Source organism: Gouania willdenowi, chromosome 4, assembly GCF_900634775.1.
Source record: "Gouania willdenowi chromosome 4, fGouWil2.1, whole genome shotgun sequence".
NCBI lineage: Eukaryota > Metazoa > Chordata > Actinopteri > Blenniiformes > Gobiesocidae > Gouania > Gouania willdenowi.
The window spans coordinates 1,057,734-1,082,906 of record NC_041047.1 but is presented as its reverse complement, the minus strand read 5'-3'; the positions used below and the strand labels follow the sequence as shown (position 1 = coordinate 1,082,906).

Sequence of the window (25,173 nt, the reverse complement as noted above, 5' to 3'; positions counted from 1 at the left end):
CCCAAGGGGTTGATGGGTAGGAGGTGTGGCTTCACGCCATTTATGATGTTTTGGCGCGCTTTGTATCAGTCAGTCTTGTGATGCTGTTGAACTGATTAAAGCTCTACTGACCTCCACCTGAGTCGTTCCTCATCCTGCCACATTGGTGACCCCGTATCGAACATGTTCGAGGAAGGAGAAGGCAGTGTCTCCTCATCAGCCATGTCGCCTCAACTCTCACAGCCGGCCGGCTTCGCCACGTCTGTGAAGCTTCCAGAGTTCTGGCAGAGCGACCCGGCTGCGTGGTTCCAGCATGTCGAAGCGCTGTTCCACCTGCGAGGAATCACGGCGGACGACTCCAGGTACTTCTTGGTTGTCGCGGCTCTGGATCAGCAGTCCACACGGCGCATCATGCAGCTGCTTCGCGACCCGCCGCACCGCGGGAAATACTCCGCGCTCAAACAGCTGCTGCTCCGGAGATTCAGCCTGTCTGCCGCGGAGAGAGCGGATCGGTTGCTGTCCCTGCCCGGATTGGGTGATGGCTCTGCAGTTGACCTCATGGACGGCATGCTGTCGTTGCTGGGAGCGGATGATGGAGGTTTCCTTTTCCCACACATTTTTCTCCGTCAGCTCCCGCCCGCAGTGCGCGCGGCTTTAGCCAACTCCCCAAGCCTGACGGATGGTGATTATCGCGGATTGGCTGAAGAAGCGGACCGTGTCCTGCTGGCTACCAGACGTCTCTCCGTGCTGAGCGTGGCGTCGGAACACCTGCAGCGGACGGAAGGGGACGAGAGCTCGGCGGTGGTGGCTGGAGTCTCCACCCGGAGACAACGCAGTGGCTCCCTGTGTTTCTTTCACCTGCGTTTTGGCTCAAAGGCGCGGCGCTGTGTGCCTCCGTGCGCTTTTGGGATGGAGGGAAACGCCAAAGCCAGCACTCAGTAGCGGCTGTGGGTGTTGGCGAGCGACAAGAGCTGCTGTTTTTGGAAGACTCCCTGTCGGGGAGACGGTTTCTGGTTGACTCTGGCTCTCAGAAGAGCCTTCTTCCCCCTGCAAAGTCGGACCTGTCGGCACGGAGCAGCGGCCCGCTGCTGAGCGCAGCAAATGGATCCTCTATTGGGACTTATGGCACCAGGTCTGTGACTGTTTCTTTTCATGGGCGCGGTTTTAAATGGGATTTTGTTATTGCTTCCATTACCGTTCCTATCATTGGTGCAGATTTTCTGTGTGCAAACAGTTTGTTAGTGGATGTTACTAATCGTCGTTTGATCGATGCTGTGTCTTTTTCTACTTTTCCGTGTCAGACTGGGGGATTTGGGCCGTTGACACACGCTAATTTCTCTGCGTCCGGCGGTGTTTATGAGCGGTTATTGGCGGATTTTCCGTCTTTGACTACTCCTGCATTCTCTACTGCGGTTACAAAGCATGGCGTGGAACATTTTATCCCCACCGCGGGCCCGCCGGTTTTTGCGCGCGCGCGGCGCCTCGATGCCACGAAATTGGCTACAGCGAAAGAGGAGTTTTCCACTATGGAACGTTTGGGGATAGTTAGGCGCTCCAACAGCCCGTGGGCTTCTCCGCTCCACATGGTGCCCAAGGCGGATGGGTCATGGCGTCCGTGTGGCGATTTTCGTCGTTTAAATAACATCACGGCGCATGACCGCTACCCTATCCCACACATCCAGGATTTTTCCACTCACCTGGCGGGCGCAACCGTTTTTTCAAAGGTGGACCTGGTGCGGGGTTATCACCAGGTTCCTGTGCGTGCGGAGGATGTTCCTAAAACCGCGGTGATTACCCCGTTTGGGCTCTTTGAGTTTTTGCGCATGCCATTTGGCCTCAAAGGGGCAGCACAAACTTTTCAAAGGTTGATGGACTCGGTGTTGCGCGACCTTACGTTTGTGTTCGTCTATTTAGACGATATCCTCGTGGCCAGCTCATCAGTGGTCGAGCACCTGTCGCATCTAAGGCAGGTTTTTCGGCGCCTTGACGAACATGGCCTGATTGTTAACCTGGCGAAGTGCCAGTTCGGGTTACCGGTGATCGATTTTTTGGACCACCGCATTTCGTCCCAGGGCGCAGTTCCGTTGCCAGCCAAAGTGCAGGCCGTGGCAGATTTTCCCCGTCCGGTTTCGGTTAAATCTCTGCAGGAGTTTCTGGGAATGGTCAACTTTTACAATCGTTTTCTACCCCGCGCGGCCCAGCTCCTGCAGCCCCTCTATGGGGCCCTGAAGATGAGGAAGGCCACGGACTCGGTTGACTGGACCCCCGAGCGGGTCCTGGCTTTTGACGGTGCTAAAGCGGCTCTAGCGGAGGCAACGCTTTTGGCGCACCCCTTACCCACCGCGCCGGTTGCTCTGACGACGGACGCTTCGGACGTAGCTGTGGGGGCGGTAGTCGAGCAGTGCGTTGCTGGTGCGTGGCAGCCTCTTGCGTTTTTCAGCCGTAAGCTCAGGGACAACGAGCGGAAGTATAGTGTTTTTGACAGGGAGCTGCTGGCGCTGTACTTAGCGTCTCGTCATTTTCGTTTTCTCCTGGAGGGCCGTTCTTTCACGGCTTATGTCGACCATAAGCCTTTAACTTTTGCCATGGCTAAGGTGTCTGAGCCGTGGTCTGCTCGTCAGCAGCGCCACCTAGCGTCCATCTCTGAGTTTACGACGGACATTCAGCATGTGGCCGGTAAGGCTAACCCTGTGGCCGACTGTTTGTCGCGGGTGCTGGCGTGCCCTGTACTCCTCGGGGTAGATTTTTCTGCCATGGCTGCTGACCAGCCAAGTGATCCGGACATCCTCGCTCTTAAGTCCGCCGAGACCGGCCTTAAGCTCGAGGAGGCGGTAGTGCAGGACGGGGGCATGGCTCTCCTTTGTGACGTCTCCACGGGTCGTCCCCGACCCGTCGTGCCGGTTGCCTGGCGTCGTCGGGTTTTTGAATCGATTCACTCCCTCTCGCACCCGGGGGTTCGGGCATCGGTCAAGCTGGTCGGAGCGAAGTTTGTCTGGCCTGGGCTCCGCAAAGAGGTGAGGGAATGGGCCGCTTCGTGCGTTGCGTGTCAGCGCGCTAAAATTCACAGACACACTAAGGCACCCCTCGAGCCATTTCCAATTCCAGCTAGGCGGTTTGATCATGTACATGTAGACCTGGTGGGTCCTTTGCCTTCCTCACAAGGTTTTACTCATCTGCTGACAATGGTGGATAGGACCTCCAGATGGCCGGAGGCAGTTCCCCTGTCTTCCACGACATCCGCGGATGTAGCTCGTGCATTCCTTTTGACTTGGGTGGCGCGTTTCGGTACCCCGTCAGATATTACCTCCGACAGAGGTCCCCAGTTTGTCTCAGAGCTTTGGTCGGCGCTGGCCAGGTCCCTGGGTGTGCAGGTTCATCGTACTGCTGCGTACCATCCCCAGGCTAACGGTTTGTGCGAGCGTTTTCACCGGTCGCTCAAGGCGGCGTTGCGCGCGGCACTCTTGGACGGTAACTGGGTGGATCGTTTGCCTTGGGTGATGCTCGGTCTGCGGTCGGCTCCTAAAGAGGACTTGGATGCCTCACCGGCTGAGTTGGTTCTTGGTCAGCCGCTCCGCGTTCCGGGAGAATTTTTGCCTGAGAGTTCTGCCCCGCTTTCGCATCCTGCGGTGCGTCCTTTTTCACCGGGCAGCGCTCTCATGCCAGCGCCTGTTCACCACTGTTTTCCGCGTTCTTTTGTGCCTGAGGAGCTCGCTACAGCCCGTTTCGTGTTTCTGCGGCATGATGCCCACCGGTCGCCGCTTCAGCCACCTTATGATGGCCCGTTTAGGGTGCTTGAGGCTGGTCCTAAGACTTTCGTGCTGGATGTGGGTGGGCGCCGGGAGCGTGTTACGTTGGACAGGCTTAAACCTGCACACATGTTGTCTGATGAGGTTGTGTGTCCGGCCCAGGTCCCCCGCCGTGGTCGGCCTCCTGCCAGAGTATTGGATGTGCCCTCACGTGTTCGATGCCCCAGTTCGGGTCCTGTGTTGGATAGGGTCCCTTCTGCCCGTCGCCCTTGTGGACGTCCTCGTCGGCTGGTTCCGCCAGCTGAGTCTAAGGTGGGGCGCTACAGCCGTTTTGGCAGGCTGATCAGGCCTCCTGTAAGGGACTGAACTTTGCCCCTGGGAGCCCCTCTGTGTGTTCGGGGGGGGGCTGTGTGGTGAGCACTTGGGGATGTTTCTCTCACCCAAGGGGTTGATGGGTAGGAGGTGTGGCTTCACGCCATTTATGATGTTTTGGCGCGCTTTGTATCAGTCAGTCTTGTGATGCTGTTGAACTGATTAAAGCTCTACTGACCTCCACCTGAGTCGTTCCTCATCCTGCCACAGTGCGTCATTTTACACATTTTGAATATTTATGTCGCCACTTTGTGCATTTTCTAACTAATTTTGTGAAATGTCAATATGGTATTTTCAGTGCTTTTGCACACACATTTTGTGTGTTTTTGTTGTGGTTTTCATGTATTTTAGACACGCACACACACACACACACACACACGCACACACAGAGGAGGTTCTTCTCCATCTGATCAGGCTGTAAATAGCCACAGGCTGTCACTGAGCTCAGATTAGATACAACGTGCACTGAGACACACTGCAGACACACACGCACACACAGTATTTATAATAAAAATATACTAAATGCGTAAAATAAAACAGATAACTAAACAATATTTATATAAAAAGTACACAAAACGACAACAGAAATGCACAAAACTACACCAAAAAGATACAAAAATACACAAAATGACTCCAAAAAAACATACATTACAGAAAAATACACCACACAAAAAAATATATAAATGAGTAAAAAAAAACAAACATTTATCATATTCATGTCTCATAGAAACAAGCCAGATAAATCACACACACTATTTTATTTTACACACACAAATAAACCCTTTATAACACTACAGAGTACAGAGTATGTACACCTCTATGTACATACAACCTTCAAACACATGCTCATTTGGTCATAATTAACTCTACTTAAGCTCCTCCCACTATATGAATACATACTTCTGACAGGCACTGTACTAGTATTTTTAAATCTCTTGACAGCACGAGTTTTAACGGTTTTATTTTTCTTTGCTTTATGAGTCGAAACACTAAATCTTGTTTAACACAAACATCAAAGGAAATGTGAGAACAAGCAGTTGTCCCGGCAGCAGAGTCTCTGGTTTCCATGGAAACACTAATGATATGCTGATGAGGCTACACAGCAGGTGCACATCAAACGCACACACATATCGCTGGAGGCTTGGTTTGTCTCTGCGTGAACACACACACACGCACACGCACACACGCGCACGCATGCACACGCATGCACACGAGCACACACGCAGACATGAAGCAGAAAGGAGGATGTGGATACTATAGAACCTTTGAATAGTACAAATTACAGTATGACATTACATATAGGCTCACAAGCATGTTTTAGGATGACATCACACATGAGACAGACAGCGCGCTGATACGCTGAGGAGGAGAGAGTCATCAACTCATCACATTTACTTTTCTCAGCATCCAGAACAACCACACAGTTAAGTCGTAATGACTTTATTCAAACTGTAAAAATGTGATTCTGAGGATGAACTACGGTGGCGATAAATCCAGATTCAAGATATACTGAGTTTTTTATTTTGGCGATATAGAAAATGACAATATTGCTATATTGAGATATATCTATTGTTTTTATTTATACACTCACAATACAAATCATATCATACAAGTATTTAATTTTATTGATAAAGGACAGTCAAACAGATTTACAATGTTTCTATATTTCTAAGAAATATCTTTTATAGTTTATTTTGTAGTAAAATACTTGATTTGGGAGTCGCTGCTTTTGTAAAGCTCAGTTAGATGATCACTGAGTGCATCCTAAACCAGACCGTCACCCTACAGAACTCACTCACACGTGCTGTCCCTGAGAGGAGAAAAAGCCAAAAGTGGCACAAATTGATCAGCTGTTTGTTATTAACTGTGCCTGCGTGGCAGTAAATTTAACCCAGAATTGTGTTTCTGGTCAGACTTTGAGTTAAAAATATTGAGAATCATATCGTATATCATTTTGTATAGTATAGTTTTGGTCCGTATCGCCCAGCCCTAGGATGAAGTCAGTAAAACATTAAGAGACGCACAGACATAAATTAATGTCTGAGTTGTCTGTGATTGATGAACTAACTCATCACATCCAGAACACACTAAAGGAGCGTCTTATTATAGATTTTAAATCATTACGTCTTATTTTCCACACAAAGCTACAAAGTGTTGCAGAATTGATCATTTTCACCAATAAAATGTACTCATTTTACTCATACAGTATATGTACATATTCTGTACTGTTATCTTGACCAGTATCTTTTATTTATTCTATTTTTTTATATTTATTTTTATTGTACATTTTATTGAGCTTTCTTGTTAGCTTGCTCTTTGTGTCTTTGGCTGCTGTAGGATTTAAATGTTTCAATATGAGGTAAAACACTGCCACCTGCTGGCACACAGGGACAGTACAGCCAACACATGCACACAGCTTTTTCAATCACTCAGTCAAGTGTGCCGTGGGAAATTATTCAATTTCCCCTAATTGTTCAAAAAATAACAAACTATTTTTTGTCTGTAAATATGTCATTGTGTTGCCGTGCTGCTTATTTATTATTATTATGATTATCGTTAAAAAAATATTGTTAATTTAACTTTTTACTTAGAAATATGAAAAATCATTCTAGATTTTTTGTTGTTCATTTAATTCCTATTATATATGAGTGAAGCTATAGTGATCAGGTGACCTTCAGTATGTAGCACCATCTGTGTGACATGTAAACATTTAGAAATAAATTGTTAGGCTCTTACGCGTGTACACGCGTGCGTGCGTGCGTGCGTTGTATCCTGTCCAATCACAGCAATGATCTGACTCAGAGCATAACACTACAGTCACTACCACTCTATGGCACAGACTGTAACCAGACTAAATGGTGGTCTGTTATACACTCACACGCACACACATACTTGCACACACGCCTACACGCGTAAGCACCTAAAATTATTTCTAAGTGTTTACATGTCACGTAGATGGTGCTACATAGTGAAGGTCACATGATCACTATAGCTTCACTCACACCACACCTGTGTCTACGTGTGACTGATATATTTATGTTTGTTAGGTGTACACCCAGGTGTGGCGTAGATGTGTAGACGTGTTAAAACGTCTGCAAACACACATGTAAACGTGAGTTGTGCATTGTGCCCGTCTACTCATTCCAAGTCTATGGGAAATGTAGATCAGACGTACAGATGCAGGGTACGTTTACGCGTTTGTTGGACTGGTGCGCATGAATTTAGAAGCGATCCACCCCCCATAGTGTGCTTATGTGTCTGCGTGTGTGTATGCGTACGCGGTGCGTGTGTGCGTATGTGTCGTACTAACCAGTGCACTCAGTGATGGCGCCGACTGTCCCAGGTTGTGGTTCTTCATCCTGGTCAGAGCGTGGGCTCCATCAGGACTTACTGTGTGAGAGCTGCAAGACGGGGGCAACAGGGTCTTACCTGCAGGAGGGGGGGACAGGTGAGTGTGAGTGTGAGACAGACAAGTGTGTGTGTGTAGTGTGTGTGTGTGTGTGTTGTTACCGCTGCATCCTCGGCCCTCATCCTGGCTCAGCTGACGCTGTAGCTTAGATTTGGTGGCGGTGGCGGCAGAAGGCGAAAGATCAGGATTACTGAGCTTTCTGAAGAGGAAAGGGGGTGGAGCCGAGAACTCCCTCTGAAAGAAACAAAAGAAGACCACAAATCTGAAAAGTGTGACGACACATCTTTTTTTTTTTTTTTTTTTTACTTGTCTGCTCACGCTGTCAAAGGTCAACACCCCAGGAAGTGCAATCATTATGAGACAGCAATGCATATTTTGTTATTGCAATAAAATACATTGATTTATTTTATTGCTTAATTGTGACCATCACCAGCCCTCCCTAAGAAAGGGTAAGAAATCTTTTATTATAGGGAGGATATAAAAAGGGAGAGCAGTGTTACACCTAAGTGGAGGGGGAGGGGGAAGGGGAAGGGGAAGGGGAAGGAGCAGGGAGGAGAGACTCAAGGCAGGAAATAGAAAAGGTGGGGAAGAATAGACTGTTTTGCAGTGAGGGTGAGATGTGAGGTTGTAGAATAAATTGTGCTGCCCCACTACTTAGTAGCGCAGGTTGCGGCCCCCTCCACCCCCAGCCCCACCATCCAGCCCCCCAAGGGTTGGGTATGTGAGTGTGGTGCAACAAGTGGGTGAGCCAGACCAGCTGGGAGTGAGTGATGTGAAGTGTCCATGTAGGAGGCCTGTCTGGTAGGAGCCCGGCCAGTCCGCACGGCGGGCCACCGGAGAGGGCAGACGGCGCAGACGGGCACACGGCACCGCGGGCCCCAGAGACGCGCCGAGCAGCACAACCGGAGACCCCCCGCTTCACCCCCCCCGAACTGCGGCGGCCATACGGAGCACCAGCCACATCCCCCAGCAGTCCAGGAGGCGACCCCCGCCGCCAGCCGGCCCAGAGCGGCCCGCCCCGCCAAAGCAGGCGGCGACCGCGCAGGAGAGAGGCCAGCTCCCACACCAGGGCCAGCACAGGCCCGCACGACACCACGACATAGCACCCTCCACAGGTGGGCGGCCCCGGCCCCCCCAACGAGAGAGGACGCCACCAACCACCCAAGCAGGGCCACCCCGCCAGCCACGGACTGATAGGTAGGCGAACCCATGCTCCCCCAGCCAGGCACCGCAACCCTACAAAAATGTCGCCAGCAGATCCCCCCCACCCACAGAGACGACCCCCAATCACCCCCGCGCCGACATGAGACACCCCCGACGCCAGCACAACCCGGAGGACAGAGGGCCCCAGCCACCAGCCCCACCCCGCCCAAGGTGGCGCCGCACCTCGAGACGCCGAACCCAGAGACTCACCCCCGGGGCACCCCCGCCCAGACACGGCACCCACGGGGCCCGGCGCCCCCAGCCAGCAGACCAACCACCTCGACGCGGATCCGCCAGGACAGGAGCCACCGGCCGCGCCCCCACACACACCCACCTAGCACGGCCCAGGGGAGGCCCCAGCGTGGGCGAGGCCCCACAACTCACCCTTCCCTCCCCCCGAAGCTACACAAGCCGGCCCCTGCGGTCCCCCAAGTGAGCCCCCGAGGAGGGGGGGGGCCCACCGCACCAGCGGCATGCTCAGCGAAGGCGCGCCCCAGGGAACCAGGCCAAGGCGCCCAGACCGGCCGGCGGAGCAACCCACCGTACCACCCCGCCACCCAACAACCCAGGACGCAAGTGCCGCCCCCGTTTTTATTGTTTTGATACTTTTGTTGCAAAGTTTGAGACAAAAAAGAAAGAAAGTAAAGAAAAAGATCACACAAAAACATGACAAAAACACAAAATGACAACCTACAGGTATATACACAAAATTCCATTGAACATTCACAAACAAATAACAAAAACCAACAAAACAAATACAAATACAAAAAACACACAAAATGAAAACAAAATCACTCAAAACGACCATAAAAATATACAAAATGAAGATGAAATGCACATTGAAATAATAGCATTGTGAAACTGCATGTAATGAGAGATCACATGACCTGCGTGTTTAAAACTAGATCTAATTCACTCACTGACACAATAAAACACACTGTAATGTTCACAAAATGATGTTACTGATGACACACACGCACACACACACACACGCGCGCACACGCACACACACACCGCTATGGAAACATCTGTCAGTGCCATAAAAAAGGAGCGACTGGAGGAACGTGTTTTTCTGAATGGAAACAAAAATGACAGCAGAAACACAGACACACACACATTTGGTTGTTCTGCGTGTGTCTGTGGTGGGAGTGGAGGTCCCTACTGGTTCTATGATGGACTGGTGTTACATAAATCCAGTCCACAGCTGGTTTCCATCTGTGTTCAGGTTAATGGTTCCACTTACATCATGGGATTAGTCACATGTTCCCTGAGCTGGATTAGGTTACTGATGTTTTACAGCTGCATTTAAACCATTGGACCAGAACCAGAGCTGGACTATCAGGGTCCTGCTCCTCGGGTCCAGACCTCCAGGGGGAGCCCTCATACCTCTGAGCACATGCACTGACTACAGGAAGTGACAATACAGCAAAAATATACGTTGTTTTATTCTGAAATGTACAAAACAACAACCATCTGAATATCTACAGAATACTCAACTTTTTTTTGTGGAAAAAAAAATTCTTAAACGAAAAGTAAAATAAAATAAAATAAATTAATTTATATTACGGTTTTATGTGGAAAATTGTATTGTTTTCTCTAATTGTGGTTTTCTGTAAAAATTTTAAAATTCTTTCATTCATTTTACAAAAAAAAACATTTTTTAAAGATCTTTTTGTCTCAAATTTGATAAAGAAAAAAAACTCAAGGATTTTTAAAAACATCAAAAAAGAAAAATAAATACATTTTCAAACCTTAATATTATACAAAAAAACCTCTTACAAAAACTATAATTGTAAAACTAAAACTTTTTGTAAAAACACAAGTACAACTTTGAAATATTTTCCTTTTTTTTTTTTTTTTTTTAAATAACTGCTTTTTTCTTTCTTTTTTATTTACAAATAATCCTATGACACTTTTCAATACATAGGCTACAAACTCAATGATTTTAAGATGCTGTTATCACAGAAATGGATGATAGATGGAGATAAGACTCCTGCTCCATTTTCCTCTGACCTCTGACCTCAGCCACAAAGTTTGGACAACAAAGCTCATCTTTCTCTGTCCAAGTGCAGTTAGTAGGAATGTAGCGATTAATCGTAAGGCAGTTAAAAATCAATTCATAGGTATCACGATTGACATCAATGCCTTGAAAATTGAATCGCAGTACTTTTTTTAAACAGCAGAGGGCGCTAAATATTTATCCCTTCTCTTGTCCAGCAGTGTACATGGCGGGCGGAATCTGCTACTACTTTCTTTCTGGCCGCCTTCTACTCTTAAACATGTTAATAAATGATTCCTTACTCCTTTAGCACCAAAAGAATATTTGTAATATTACGTTTTTCTAATAGCTCTGTCTGCTAGCATAGCATCTCTTCTTCACTGCAAGAATTTATGCATGCCAACCGACCACTGGGTTACCAGCGCCCTCTGCTGGTCCAAACAAATACCTAAATACAGTGAAATTACTTTTTTTTTTTTTTCAAGACCTATTGTTAAGGCACAAAATACATTTTCAGTTGCACTTTTAAAAAGAAAAATAACTATTATGCAGTTTTGCATTGTTTACTATAAAACCATAATTTAAATTAATAAGCTACTTCTTCATTTGTTTTATTCCTTTATTTATTTCATTCAGGATTTATTTTTAGTTAAATTGCATTGTTTTGAATAGTTTATCAAGGGATTCTTTTGACAATGAAAAATAAAAGGAAAATAGTACAGTATTTTTTAGCTTTTTTCCCAAAAAAAATAAAGGAATATTTTTCAGTCATCATTTGTCTACAGTCCCATTTTGTAAAATAAATCGTGAGAGAATCGTATCGCGAACCCAGTATCATGAATTGAATCATATCGGTAGTTGAGTGAATCGTTACATCCCTAGCAGTTAGATAATCTTTTTCACGTATAAAGACTCAAAGAGGAGAAAAAGGAACATAGAGCAGAGCTGAGACTCCTCCCTCTCAGCAGGAGGTGACCTTCACCTGCAGAGCTGTTACTGTGGATCTGTTCCATCACACACAGAAACATTCAGAGCACAAGAAAACATCCAGAACACATGCTAGACTCTCACAGTCTGCAAATCCACCACCAGAAAGACTCAATGACTCAAGGAGTCAATGACTAACTGACTCAAAGACTAAAGGACAAGGAGTAGAAGCGTCAGACTCGTAGATTCAATAGGTCAAAAGGAGTCAAAAACTAACTGCATCAAAAACAAGACTCAACGACTCAAAGACTGAATGATTAAAAGAGCCGAGGTCTCATAGATTCAATAGGTCAATGACTCAATGACTTTAAAACTAACAGCATTAAAAACCTCAAAAACTCAAGTGGCTAACGGCATCAAAAACCCAAAGACTCAAAGACTATCGGCATAAAAAACTCAATGACTCGAGACTTAAGGATTAAATGAGACAAAGACTAAACAAGTCAAATATTCAGGGTGTTAAGAACTAAAGGAGTCAAATCGTCAATAATTCAAAAAGTGAAGGACTCAAAGTCTTTCAAGGATCCAAGGAACAAAAAAAAACTTGATGACTCAATGACTTAACGACTACAAAAGTGAAGCAGACGGGACTACAAAGATGGAGGTAACCAAGATTAATATCACAGAGGTAACAGCTTTACATAATTTAAGGCAATGGAACTATAAAGGAAACAGAACTACAACAAGTTCGGATGAACTACGGACGGGCCCGTGGAACGTCTCCGCGCCAAATAGCCTGTACCATGTTCCCGAGAATTCAGACAAATGACTCATTTCCACAAAGTAAAAAAAAAAATGGTAGCACATACGGAGTAATGGGCCCCATTTATATATTGGTATGTCAATGATTCAGTACCACCAACTGACGCAATATTTCACTCACAAATAAATGAGAAAATGACTTTAATGGAAATTGCCAAAAAAAAAGGGGAATTTTGCGAGGCATCATCGTCATGTAGTTGAATTACCTTTGAAACAATATTTCACAACTATGTTACCATAAATTGGAAATTACAGGAAATGGAGGGTGGGCCCCCGGGCCCCATTTCATAAAAAGGGCTCCGAGCGTCTCATCATATTCATTCATAGAGTATTCATACCAAACTGCATTCTGATCTAACGAGAACTAACGGAGGAGGAGTCATTTGAAAAATCTGGCGCCCCCGTGACACGTACGGGGTAATGGGCCCCATTCATATATTGGTATGTGCCAATGATTCGGTACCACCAACTGGCAAATGAATGAGAAATACTCGTTTTTTTCTTTTCTTTTGGGGCCCCAAATCCAAAATCAGGCTCCGAGCATCAATGCGTACACATCCATAGATTATAGCTACCAATTAGCCCGATCCGTTCACGAATAACAGAAAAGCAGTGATTTGAGTCGTGGTAGACGGTCTAAAAATAAGGGGTAATTGGACTAGAAATCCATTCTCTGGGCAGTCGTTTAAAGCATTTGACCTCATTTTATTTGTTTGTTTGTCTTTAAAAAAGTCAAAGCAGAGGTCTGAGCGACACGCTGGTAAAGTGTGGAAATGTGTGTGTTTTGACTCTGATTTCACTTCCTCTTCCTGAACAGCCAAACTTCCTCTTTTGCTTCCTTGCGCCCATCAACAGGAAAACAGAGACGTGCACAAAGAGTGAGCTCAACGCTAACAACACAACAACAACAAACACAGAACACACAAAATAAGGAGAAAATTATACAAAATAAACAGCAAAAAATGGAAGAAATGTAACTCAAGGACATCAAAATTTGACCAAATTACACCAAAAACACACAAACACAAAATAAAAAACAATGAGAAAACCCGACAGAAAAAGAAACAAATATTAACAAAAACACACAAACAGAACAGAGCCACACACCTGTAGTTGAGTACTGACTAGTTTGGACTAAAATACATTAAACAACAAACAACAACACCACCAAAGACTACAAATGACGACAACACTGGAGGTGACAGAACTACAAAGATGAAGGAAAGAGAGAGAGAAAACTACAAAGGGAGCAGAAAAGACGTAACAGAACTACAAAAGGACTACAAAGATGGAGGAAAAAGTGACAACAGTGAAAGACATTGTCAGTGCCTTATCATTTTACGAAGCGGATTCTTTCAGATCCTTTCAACACATGCTCGTAGACTGCGTCACTTCCTTCACTCCCACTCCTTACGCCAGAGCTGCTGGGACGTGATATTTGATATACAACGTTTGTTAAATACGGAAGCCCTAAAGGGCCATGCTTTCATACATTTCTTTTCCTCCGTTTTCCCGTGATCATGACTTAATTATCTCGAGATAATGAAACAATAGTGTAGTATAATAAATCATAAACATAATCAGTGTAACAATGTCAGAGGAGCAGCAGCATACAGATCACCACATCAGGACTTCAGTAAAGTTACAAAAACCCAAATAACATCTCATTCTAACCATTATGAGATAGCCAATGAGCTACAAGCTGCAACGAGCTGATCTTCAATACGATTATTGATCATTTCAGCAGGAAATATCTCATTGTTTCCTATGAGACGCTGCGCAGCGACCGTCAACATAAGTGCAACCACCGACACAATAAATACTGAATATTCAATATGTTTATTATCATGCATAGCAACTTTATTTGGTCATACTACAACTCTTATTTAGCTAAAATACCCTTTAGTATATTTTTGATTATATGTATATTATATTGACAGATGAAGGAAACCAGACTACAAAAGACAAAAATAAGAACTACAAAAATGGCAGAGTTTTATAGAAATCTTTCCAAGGTTCACAAAGAAAAAAATGACAGCAGCTCCTGATCTGCAAGTTCATGCTTGTAGCATTTCTCTCTCTCTCACACACACACACACACACACACACACACACACACACACACACACACACACACACACACACACACACACACACACACACACACACACACACACACACACACACACACACACACACACACACGCACACACGCACACACACGTAAAGGACTTATTCGATTTTTAATTCCAAACTCGTTAAGTCATTACAGTCATGGGCGAGTTTTGTTGTTGTGTGTGTGTGTGTGTGTGTGTGTGTGTGTGTGTGTGTGTGTGTGTGTGTGTGTGTGTGTGTGTGCGTGTGTGTGTGTGTGTGTGTGTGTGTGTGTGTGTGCGTGTGTGTGTGTGTGTGTGTGTGTGTGTTACCGTGCTGTCCTCCAGTTTCCTCTTGTTATTCTCCGTCCTCTTCATCTTTTCTCCGGTTGTTGTGTGTGTGTGTGTGTGTGTGTGTGTGTGTGTGTGTGTGTGTGCGTGTGTGTGTGTGTGTGTGTGTGTGTGTGTGTGTGTGCGTGTGTGTGTGTGTGTGTGTGTGTGTGTGTTTGCTCAACGGCACACCGCCATCACTCCTCTCCCCGGGCCGGGCTCACATCTGGAGCCGGGATAAGGTGCCTGGTGCTCGGCCTCAGATACAGCGAGGCTCCGCTGGCTCTCAGCGGGTCAGGCTGTGACGGTCCCGCCAGGAGAGGCGCTCCATGCCCGGCACACTGTGGGCTCACACCCCGCTGGAGCTCCGGGATAAAGCGCTGAGCTGACACGGGTCGGATCGACTCGTTTCCTGAACCTGACACGGACTGACTGAGCTGTCAGTCAACACCGAGAGAGGGTGGGACTTCCGGCCAAAGCCTCGTCAAATAAAATAAGCTTTTTCAAAATAAAGTATGATTAAGGACTATTTTATTTCACAAATTTAAAAATACTAGTACAGTGCCCGTCGGAAGTATATATTCACATAGTGGGAGGAGCTTAAGTCGAGTTGTCAATTATGGCCAAATGAGTATTTGTTTGAAGGTTGTATATAGGTGTACACACTCTGTAGTGTTATAAAGGGGTTTATGTGCAGGTGCAAAATAAAATAGCGTGTGAGATTTACCCGTTTTAATTCTATGGAACATGCACATGATAAATTAATTGATAAATAAAGTAAAGGAGCATCCCATATCCTTGGACCCTCCTTTGGCATGAAAAAACTAAAAAAACCCAGTGGGAAAATGAATTAGCCCCCTGAGGATTAGCTTTTAGCTTGGTTGCTATCCCCGCTCCTGCTTCTGATCACACCGCTTACGTCTCCTCCGCTGGCGGACACCACTGGTACGAGGCCCCGCTGCTTCGTAGGCCGCTGGAGTAGCGGAGCCTCGTACCGGCGGAGGACACGTAAGCGGTGTGAACAGAAGCAGGAGCGGGGCTAGCAACCAAGCTAAAAGCTAATCTTCTGAGAACGCTGCTTCCTTCCATCCTGTGTTCTAATGTCTGTTCCCTGGAGAACAAACTGGACCTGAAGCTGGATTTAAATGTCAGACAGGAGGTGATGGCTGCTGTGTTTGCATAAACACCAATAACAACTGGTGTAACAATAATGAGCTCGTCTCTCCTGATGTAGAACTACTGACTATAAAATACAGACATTGTTCTCCCTGAACTGTTAGAACTCTATAGTCTATAAAACTCCATGTTTTTCAGTCTATAGAATAATATAAGAAGAAAACTCTCCCTTGCGCAGAACAAACGATAATCATCGTGGAGCCGTTTGGTATCGAGGTTCTGGACCCACTCACTCACAAAAAAGTTATATTCCTCCATACTTTTATAGGCTTTATTGGCTGTTTGGTGTCATAGAACATCTGAAGAACCAGATAGTTTGTGATATGGTCGCCTTTTGGCTGCCAACAACTTCTGGGAACTATTTGAAACTTCCGGGCACTCTTTTGTTGTCGCAACTCTCTCTCTAAACTGTGTGCGTTCAGCATGTATATCCAAGGTACGCATTAGGTTAAATAATAGCACGTGGTGAAAATATCAGAGTTTATAATGGTGTGTTCATGGAGAAATATACATGTGTCACTGTTGGCTTTGGAGCACTTTGAAATCACCAAAAAAGTCCAAAATAACTGATGCACACACTCGGGGTATATGTAAGCTGTTAGAAAAAGTTTCAGGTCAAACAGACACCGCGTCAGGGAGAAATCAAACACAACCACTCGCAGAACTTCCTTGATTTATTAGAGAGATATTATTATTATTATTATTGTAACAAAAATAAATAAATAAAATGAAAATCCCTTCAAGTTGGCATTATAATTGTAAAATTTGTTTTACTATTGTTATTTTTCGTTTATTCTATGAATTAAAAGATTCCAAACACAAATATTTTGACCATAAGATGATATAAATATTTTATGTTTTTGTGTGTTTTGCTGGACTATTCCACCACCTGCTGACCTACATTAATATTACCTTCAAGAATTATATCAAACAAAAATTTCATCTTTTTTTTTTAAATATGCATGTATATAATAATTATATGTGTGGATGTGTTTAAATTCTTTAATTATTTAATCATCATTTATTCAGTGGTCAGTGTGAAATTAAAGCATGATGTCATGTTTCTTCTTGTTTACATGAAACCTTTTATTAAAACCATCATGCATGAAAACTCATAATTTTCTTCTTAATACAACAAACCAGGTTTAAAACAGATTTCTACACTTTGCTTCGTCTTATTGCATCGTTTGATTGTCAGACGCTGAAAACCTTTGTTTATCAAACCTTTGGGGAAATGAAATGCTTCTTATTGCACTGAAAGCCAAAGATCTTTGCATATTTCTGGTTAAAAAAAGGCCATGACAAAACCAGTGTGAACACTACAACTTCTGATTGTCCTTTCAAAACATTAAAAAATGTAAAAACATTTCAGTTTTCCTACACTTGAACAGGTCAGTGAAGGCATCAGAACAAAAACCCTAAAACACACACAGAGGGGAACACAGTGAGTGACTTCATCAGTAGTTATCAAACATCCAGAGGTTCAGGTTATGCCTTCAATTCCAACACATGATCACCAGCTGATCTGAAACAAAACTAACTAGTCACTACTCAACAGCAGGAGTCGGTAAAGCTGTAGAAAGTCTGAGAGGAGCTGTAGTTTAAATGGAAGCAGCCTGAAGGGGGCGCTGATGCTGCGTCTGCTGGTGGTGGCGCTTGTGAAGCGCTGAAAGTTTGGACGACGTCGTTCCAGATGTTAAGAAACTCCGACCAGGAGAGACGTAGAGTTCACAGAAGCCTCTGGAGAAGATCTGAGCTGAAGGACCAGAAGAGGAGACAAACTAGTCAATAAGCCTTTTCACACTCTGGAACTGGGCATGTGCGACCTTGGGGGGGGGGTCAAAGGTCAGAGGGATAAAAACGTAAACGTTGATATTTCCAACCTAACAGCGTTTGTCATTTTAGTGCAGAGATCTTTAGTGTTTTATCAGTGTTTATATTATTCATATTACACATATTCAGACTCGGGGGGACCGTGGCTTTCTGCTGATACCACTTTTGGCCAATCCGAGCACTTGGAAAACCGATGCTTCCTCACTCCTTCTACCATTTATGAGACAAACAAGATTTCCAAGTGTGTGAAAAGTCTAATAATTCATGTAGTCTTCCACCATCAATTCCTCCATTTCCTTCTTACTGGATCCTTTGATTCCTCAGTGTTTTCCTTTGTTTAATCCGGCTTGTGGTGAATTTCCTGACTTTACTTCTCTGTTGTATGAACGTCAACCTCTCAGAGAACTGACAACATTTGGTTTAATGCAGGCGAGGCATTAGTTTGTTCTGATTCAGGTCAAAGATTCTATTATCTGAGCAACAAGGTCCGACTTACAGTGTTTAGCGTTTACAATGTTTTTGGAGTTTACACCTCTTGACCTTTGACTTCACGCGCAAGATCTGAACAAGGACGAGATTTCAGAGAGTGTGAAAAGGTTAATACTCAACGACAGAAGCTGCTCCGCTCTCTCTGTCACCAGGCTTCACCGATGTTTCAGAAAATGGGTGATCGTTTTAACTGATGACAAACCTCTACCACTTTGACTGAGTCAGCAGTTGACACGGTCACCAGTATGTTTAAAGCACCATATAGAGTTTGATGGTCTCAATCCAAAAGAGTTAGTGAGTCAGTAAGTTCATGAATTTGTGACTTATTAAGTCAGTGATTGACTCAGTCAGTGAGTCAATGAGTCTGTTAGGGAGTCAGTGAGTTAGTTAATGACTCAGTGAGTTATTGAGTCTCTCTGTCACCAGGCTTCACCAGTGTTTCAGTGAAACTGGTGATCATTTTAACTGATGACTAACTTCTAAGTCACTAGTTAACACGATCACCAGTAGGTTTAAAGCACCCTGTAGTGTTTGACGGTGACATCACAGAAACATGCAGGAAGAGCCCACACCTGTACCTTCAGCAGGTGCTGAGGAAGAGGAGGGAGGTGATGAAGAGGAGGGGAGGATGAAGGACATCCTCAGCTGGTTCTCCTGAGGAGAATCAGTGAAGGTGAAGAACAGGAGATCAGCTGATAGACCAGGAACCAGAACACTCACCTGGAGGTTTGTCTTTGCTCTGCTCAGAACAGTTCTCGTCCTCAACACTGGACACACACGCACGCACACACATATACACACACACACACACACACACACATACAGAAACACACACACAGAGAGTGTTCCATTACACATGTAGCAGTGACATATTCAAATGTTCTATTCAGTTAGTTTGAGCGAGTCAGTGAGTTAAAGAATCTGAGTCAGTAAATAACTCAACATCCCTCATTGTTGGACCAGGAGAGATTCGAACCAGTGACCCTCTGATTACAGCCTGATTCATTAACCACTAGACCACCACTGCTAAGTTAATGAGTAATGCTGCGTTCACACCGAATGCGTCTTCTGCGGCACTGAACACATTAGCCACACGAAACTTACCACAGGGTCCACAGAATCAAAAAATGTCCCCATTCGCATCATATGCACGTCTGAAGCGAAGCCCCGCCCACCAGCGACGCAACCAACTGGGTGAGTTTCACTGTCTGCTGAAGTGAGGAGCTGTGCTCCTTTTTCTCCTCTCATAAACTTAAACCACCAGTGAAAAAAGCTGGTGTGATTAGCGGCTAATGCTATGCTAGCTCAGTGCTACAGAGAGAACTTTTACCTGCTACTACCACCTCCTCACTGATTCTCCTCCACTCCACATCCTTCCTAGTCCGGTCCTCTTTTTAAAGGGCGTGTCCTACAGCTCCAGGTGGTCACACACAGCTTCTACTCCATGGTTGAATGGATGAACAGACCAGTGTCTGTGTTGACGGCCTGACGTCATCGTCAACAAAGACTCTGATTGGCTTTCGACATGAGAAACAGTCGCAGGAGTTAAATATTTTCAACTCCTGCGGATGTGCGGATATGCGTAAAATTGAGAGCGCACTCGCACGGCCAACGTTCTTGACGTGTGGATCGGAATGGACTGACGTACTGGAAAGATTTTGCATCTGGGACGCGTCTATCCATTGACTGTATGTAATCTGGACGTACGGACATTTTGTGACGCATCCGTGAACGCAGCATAAGTGAGTTATTACCTCAGTGAGTCGTTAAGACTGAGTGAGTCAGTCAGTGAGTTAGTTAGTCTTTGAGTGTTAGTCATTATGTGGGTAAATGAGTTAGTGAGTCAGTAAGTTAATGAGTTTGTGAGTTATTAACTCAGTGAGTTGATGAGTCAATGAGTTAATTAGAGAGTCTGTGAGTTAGTCAGTATTTTGGTGAAGTAGTTAGTGAGTCAATGAGTCTGTTTGGTAGTCAGTGAGTTAGTTAATGAATTTGTGTGTTATTAACTCAGACTCACGCTGGCTGACGATGAATTGCTCCATGCTGTCTTTGGTGCGGTTGGAGCTCTGGATGATCTCCGTGGCGTCCCTTAGAGCCCGATCTCTCTGTGACAGCTTCAGACGAAGAGAGAGCAGCTCCTCCTTCACCATCACCTGGTCCTGGTCCTCAGAGTCAGGCAGAGACGTCTTCCAGAACTTTCTGAGCAGAGAGTCTGACTCTCCCAGGATCTGAGACAGAGTCTGAGTTTCCCTCAGAAGCTTCACACACGCACATGCACACACACACATACACACACACATACACATACACACACGCACACGCACACACACACATACACATACACATACACATACACATACACACACGCACACGCACACACACACATACACATACACATACACATACACACACGCACACACACACACATACCCACACACATACACATACACACACACACGCGCACACACACGGTGAGTCAGCAGTTATAATGACGACCAGTTGAAGTGATGCACCACTCTCTGTGTGTAGTTGTGTGTGTGTTTTAGTTACACACACACACTAACCTGAGGGAGCTCCTGCGGTGAGTTCAGAGAGAGTAGGTTTTCCTGCACCCTCTGCAGCAGAGCGCTTCCCTCCAGGATCTGCTGCTGCAGAGATGTGAGGTCATCAACATGGCCGACAGCATGGAGGCCGACGGCAGAACGCTGAGTCATCACTGAGACAAGAAACACAATGACAACCTGTGTGTGTGTGTGTGTGTGTCTGTGTTCTCGTGCGTTCATATGAATAAATGAATAACAATGAAAGTTAAAAAATAAAAGTTGCCGCTGTGATAAAAATTGCCTAGTTGTAATAAAAGTTGCCTTGCTGTGACAGCTGAAATCCTCATCCATACCTTCACCACTTCCAGACTCGACGACTGTAATAACCTTCTCTACGTACTTCCCACTACTCACCTCCAAAAACTACAATACATCCAGAACTCTGCTGCCCGCCTCTTCACTCACACCCATCCTACAACAGCTCCTGTTCAATACAAGCTCCTCCTCCTGCACCTACAAGTCCCTCCATAACCTGGCACTAACCGCTGGACCTTGGGGGGCCGAGCCTTTGCCATCGCTGCCCCCACCCATGAACCTCTTTTGTTTTGTTTTGTCTTATTCCTCATGTAAAGCGTCTTTGAGTGTCCATAAAAGTGGCCTTGTTGTAATAAAAGTCACCTGTGTGTTTGCTCAGCTCCAGCTTCAACCTGTCGATGGTTTCCTGGTTCCTGATTCGCTCCTTTTTCAGTTGCTCCGCCTCCTCGGTCTTCTCTCTGCTACGCTCTGCCCATTTTTCTGCCTCTAGCTCCGCCTCCTTCAGCTTGGAGCACTCAATGCTGCCCTCTACAGGGGACATGCAGTGTTACAGCAGTATGAAGTGTATTTTTACTGATGATGGCGTACCTGTCAGCTGCTGCTGGAGGCGGAGCTTCTCCTCCTTTAGGAGGCGGAGCTCAGAGGAGAGCTCGTTCACTGAGTCCCCACTTTGGATGTAGATGTTTGTCGGAGCTGTTGAAGAACCAAAATATAACAAATCTGCATCTTTATCCTGTTTATTCTCCATTCTGTAACTACAGTCCTACTATGTGTTGTTGCTGTTTGGTGTCCTACCTTTGTGGGCGGGGCTCTGGGCCAACTTGTCCTCCAGCTGCTGACGAAGGCGTTCGTTGGTGTGGATGGAGTCCTCCAGTCTCTGTCTGAGGGACTTGATCTCTCTCAGATGTTCCTTCATCAGATCTGAGCCTGGAACACACACTGACTTTATTCATCACAGCTTAAATAGTCATTTTTTAGAATTAATAATAATAATAATAATAATGATATCTAAAAATTAGAATTAAAGGAAAAAGCAGACATGCAGAAGCAGAAAATATGAAAAGTGGAGATAAAATGGAAAAGAAACAAAAATGGAGAAAGGAACAAAAAGGATTAAAAAAGAAAAAAACAAATGGTGAAAAAAATCAGAAAAAAAAGTGGAAAAAATGAATTAAGTTAAGAAAAAATTGTTAAAATTTGATTTTATTCATATACCTTATATTTGAACATATAAAAACAAAAACAATACATATATAAAAAAAGAAAGTCACAAAAATACAAAGTAAGAATATTTCAATAACACATTCATACTAACTTTAAATTTAAAAAAAAATTCTAGTTTTATAAGGAAAATGGGAAAAAAAGATAAGTGTGTTTTTAAGGTAGATGAATGAAACTGAGGCCCCGCCCACTATCCCACCTGTGTTACTGGTTCCTGATTGGTATCCTGAAGAACCCGACGACAGCTCCGCCCCTGGCCTCAGGGGCCGAGGGCCGTACCTCAGATCCCACAATGCACTGCTCTCCAGCAGGTGGGCGTCAGCTTTAATGGCCACGCCCGCATCGCTGCCCAATGGGGACGACTGGGAGTACTGGGAGAAGTGGGGAGCAGGGTGCAGGCTGGAGACGGCATGCAGAGGTCTGCACTGAGGAGAGGAGGAGCCTGTGGGAACCACGCACACACACACACACATTATGTAAATTATATTAAGAATTGTACACACCTTTTCACTGTGACATCATCATCCGGGACATTCGCCTAAGCAACGCCCACCACCATTTTAAGAGGGGTTTACATTTGTCTGATAACCACTATTTACACTATTTACCGCGGACAACACAAAGGTTTTACTCAATGTTGTACGAATATTTCAGCAGATTAGAGTCAAAGGCCAAGCACTGATATGAATAGAAGTTACATCTGGTTGGTTTAGAATCATGTCCGTACCAAACACCTCAAGGTTCATAGAAAAATGACCCGACAACATGACCAGATCTTCAATGACCTGATATTTATGAGCAGCTCATTAACAGCCCTGGTGTCTACACACTGGAGAAGATGTATGTGTTTTTATGTCTATATAGGCCTGTGTCATCATGATAATTGGCTCGTTATGCGATGTGGCTATGCTAGGCTAGCGCTGCTAATAACAATAATAATAATAATAATAATAATAATAAAAACAACATAAATGTGTATATGAAGCACATTTGTTTATTTAATATACCTACAGTTCATATACAAGTCAACACATTGCATATTTACTGTTAATTTCACATTGCTTGTCTTTCAGTTAGACATTTACATTTTACTTTCATTACATATTTTATTTTAATTTCTCATGCTCGCTCATGTGGTTCTCTGGTATTCACAAACCCAACATGAAAGCTGCAGGGTTTACCAGCGGCCACTAGGGGCCACTGTAGGCCTCTGCTTCGTTGGTGTCTGAGTGAGTCAGGAGGCATCCATGTTTTCTGCTGCTTCCCTCCTGCTGTGATGTGTTTGTGAGCTGTTCCCCTTATTTCATGTGAGTTTGCTCATTTATATTTGTTCTCTATGTTTTTGTACATGCTTTAGCTTTATATAAGAGTTATAAGCTCCTGCTTAGCTGCTCTTTTGTATTTGCAGGTCTCATTCACCTCTGTCATTAAAGAAAACCATTTGACATAGAGGAGTGTGTTTCTTCAAAAGCCCTGTAGTTAGGCCTAGCCTTAGCTAGCTAACTAGCCATAAACATTTCAGTCATTACTGAATAAATTATCATTTAAATGTAGGATAATTCATAATCAATGTCATAAAATCCCCTAAATACACAACCTACCATTAACGTAACGTCTACTGCAAACATACGACCACTTTGGTTTTGGGTTCCATGTAGTTCTATCTACGTTTGTTCTCCTCAGTGCTTGGATCCATCATTTCTGTTTCTGGCCTTTTTCTGTCTGTATTCTGTAGAATAACATCTTTACCTTCAGCCAGGCGTGGTTATGACAGACAAATACTACACAGGATTTGGGCTTTATATGATAAAAATCAGCAGACTGCAAGATCAGCTGTAAATAGCGGTTGTCAGGCAAATGTTTACCCCTCTTAAAATGGCGGCGCGCGCTGCTAAGTCAAATGTTGACTTCAAGCGAAAAGGTTTATTGTTTCGAACGAATTTGGAAAAACTGTAATGAAAACCTTTGACCACTGGGGGAAATGTTTGGTTATTTCCTGTATTTTTGACGACTACACTTTCACATTTGTTTTTTTATCCAGAGGATTTGTTTAATTTAGTTTGTGAGTTTTGGTTTATTTGTTAAACATGATGTTATTTGTTCCCTGTTAGTTCATTTAACACGTGCACTTTTTTGTTTTCTTTGTTTTTGGCACACAAAAAAAAAATATGTTTTTCATGCAGAGATTAGTTTAATTAAGCTTTTGATTTATTATAAAATGTTATTTCCATTAGTTCAATAAATATGAAAATGTGTTATTAGTCAGGGATTATTTGGGAGGGAATGGGAGCAGGTAAAAGTTCACCTTTGTTCAAAGAGGGAAATACCGAAAATCGCACACACACACACACTGTTTGTGCACGTGCAGTGACGCACTGTTCTGCAGCTGCTTCTGTAACATCTGCAGCTCCTGGTTGACGTCAGACAGGGAGAAACCCAACGCTCTGTGGGAGGGAGGATGGCAACCAGCAGCAACGTGTGCGCTCTCACCTGAAGCACTGTGTGTGTACGCTGAGCTCATCCGTGGTACTGGACAACTGAGACAGGTCGCCATGGAGACCACAGAGCCGGCGTCTGTGGATGAGAGGGGGAGGAGTCAACAAGAGGAGGAGGAGAATGACGCCTAGTGACTGACAGTTAAGGATTAGTTAAAGATAACTAAAATAACAACAAAAACACAAAACGAGTAATAACAAACAAAATATTATAATATATA

General features: G+C 44.7%; 2 protein-coding genes across 8 annotated transcripts in view; both read right to left on the bottom strand.

The window, feature by feature from the left end:
* mast2 (microtubule associated serine/threonine kinase 2) overlaps nt 1–15,318 on the bottom strand; it is a gene marked incomplete at its 3' end in the record, with an annotated part of 68,066 nt that extends 52,748 nt beyond the window's left edge. The window contains exons 1-3 of the mRNA XM_028443920.1: nt 14,884–15,318; nt 7,608–7,740; nt 7,408–7,526 (exon numbers count right to left, since the gene is read on the bottom strand). Coding sequence (XP_028299721.1) covers nt 7,408–7,526; nt 7,608–7,740; nt 14,884–14,928 — 297 coding nt within the window. The remainder of the gene's footprint in view (nt 1–7,407; nt 7,527–7,607; nt 7,741–14,883) is intronic.
* Nucleotides 15,319–16,818: 1,500 nt separating this feature from the next.
* LOC114461816 (myomegalin-like) overlaps nt 16,819–25,173 on the bottom strand; it is a 53,122-nt gene continuing 44,767 nt past the window's right edge. For 2 of the 7 annotated variants that reach the window (XM_028444226.1, XM_028444229.1), the window contains exons 24-33: nt 24,834–25,031; nt 22,657–22,899; nt 22,032–22,163; nt 21,825–21,929; nt 21,600–21,764; nt 20,943–21,094; nt 20,396–20,636; nt 19,099–19,145; nt 18,951–19,032; nt 16,819–17,812 (exon numbers count right to left, since the gene is read on the bottom strand). In XM_028444226.1, the coding sequence (XP_028300027.1) occupies nt 17,658–17,812; nt 18,951–19,032; nt 19,099–19,145; nt 20,396–20,636; nt 20,943–21,094; nt 21,600–21,764; nt 21,825–21,929; nt 22,032–22,163; nt 22,657–22,899; nt 24,834–25,031 (1,520 nt within the window). In that variant the 3' untranslated portion in view covers nt 16,819–17,657. The remainder of the gene's footprint in view (nt 17,813–18,950; nt 19,033–19,098; nt 19,146–20,395; nt 20,637–20,942; nt 21,095–21,599; nt 21,765–21,824; nt 21,930–22,031; nt 22,164–22,656; nt 22,900–24,833; nt 25,032–25,173) is intronic. The other 5 variants (XM_028444225.1, XM_028444228.1, XM_028444231.1 and 2 more) reach the window with 5 other exon arrangements.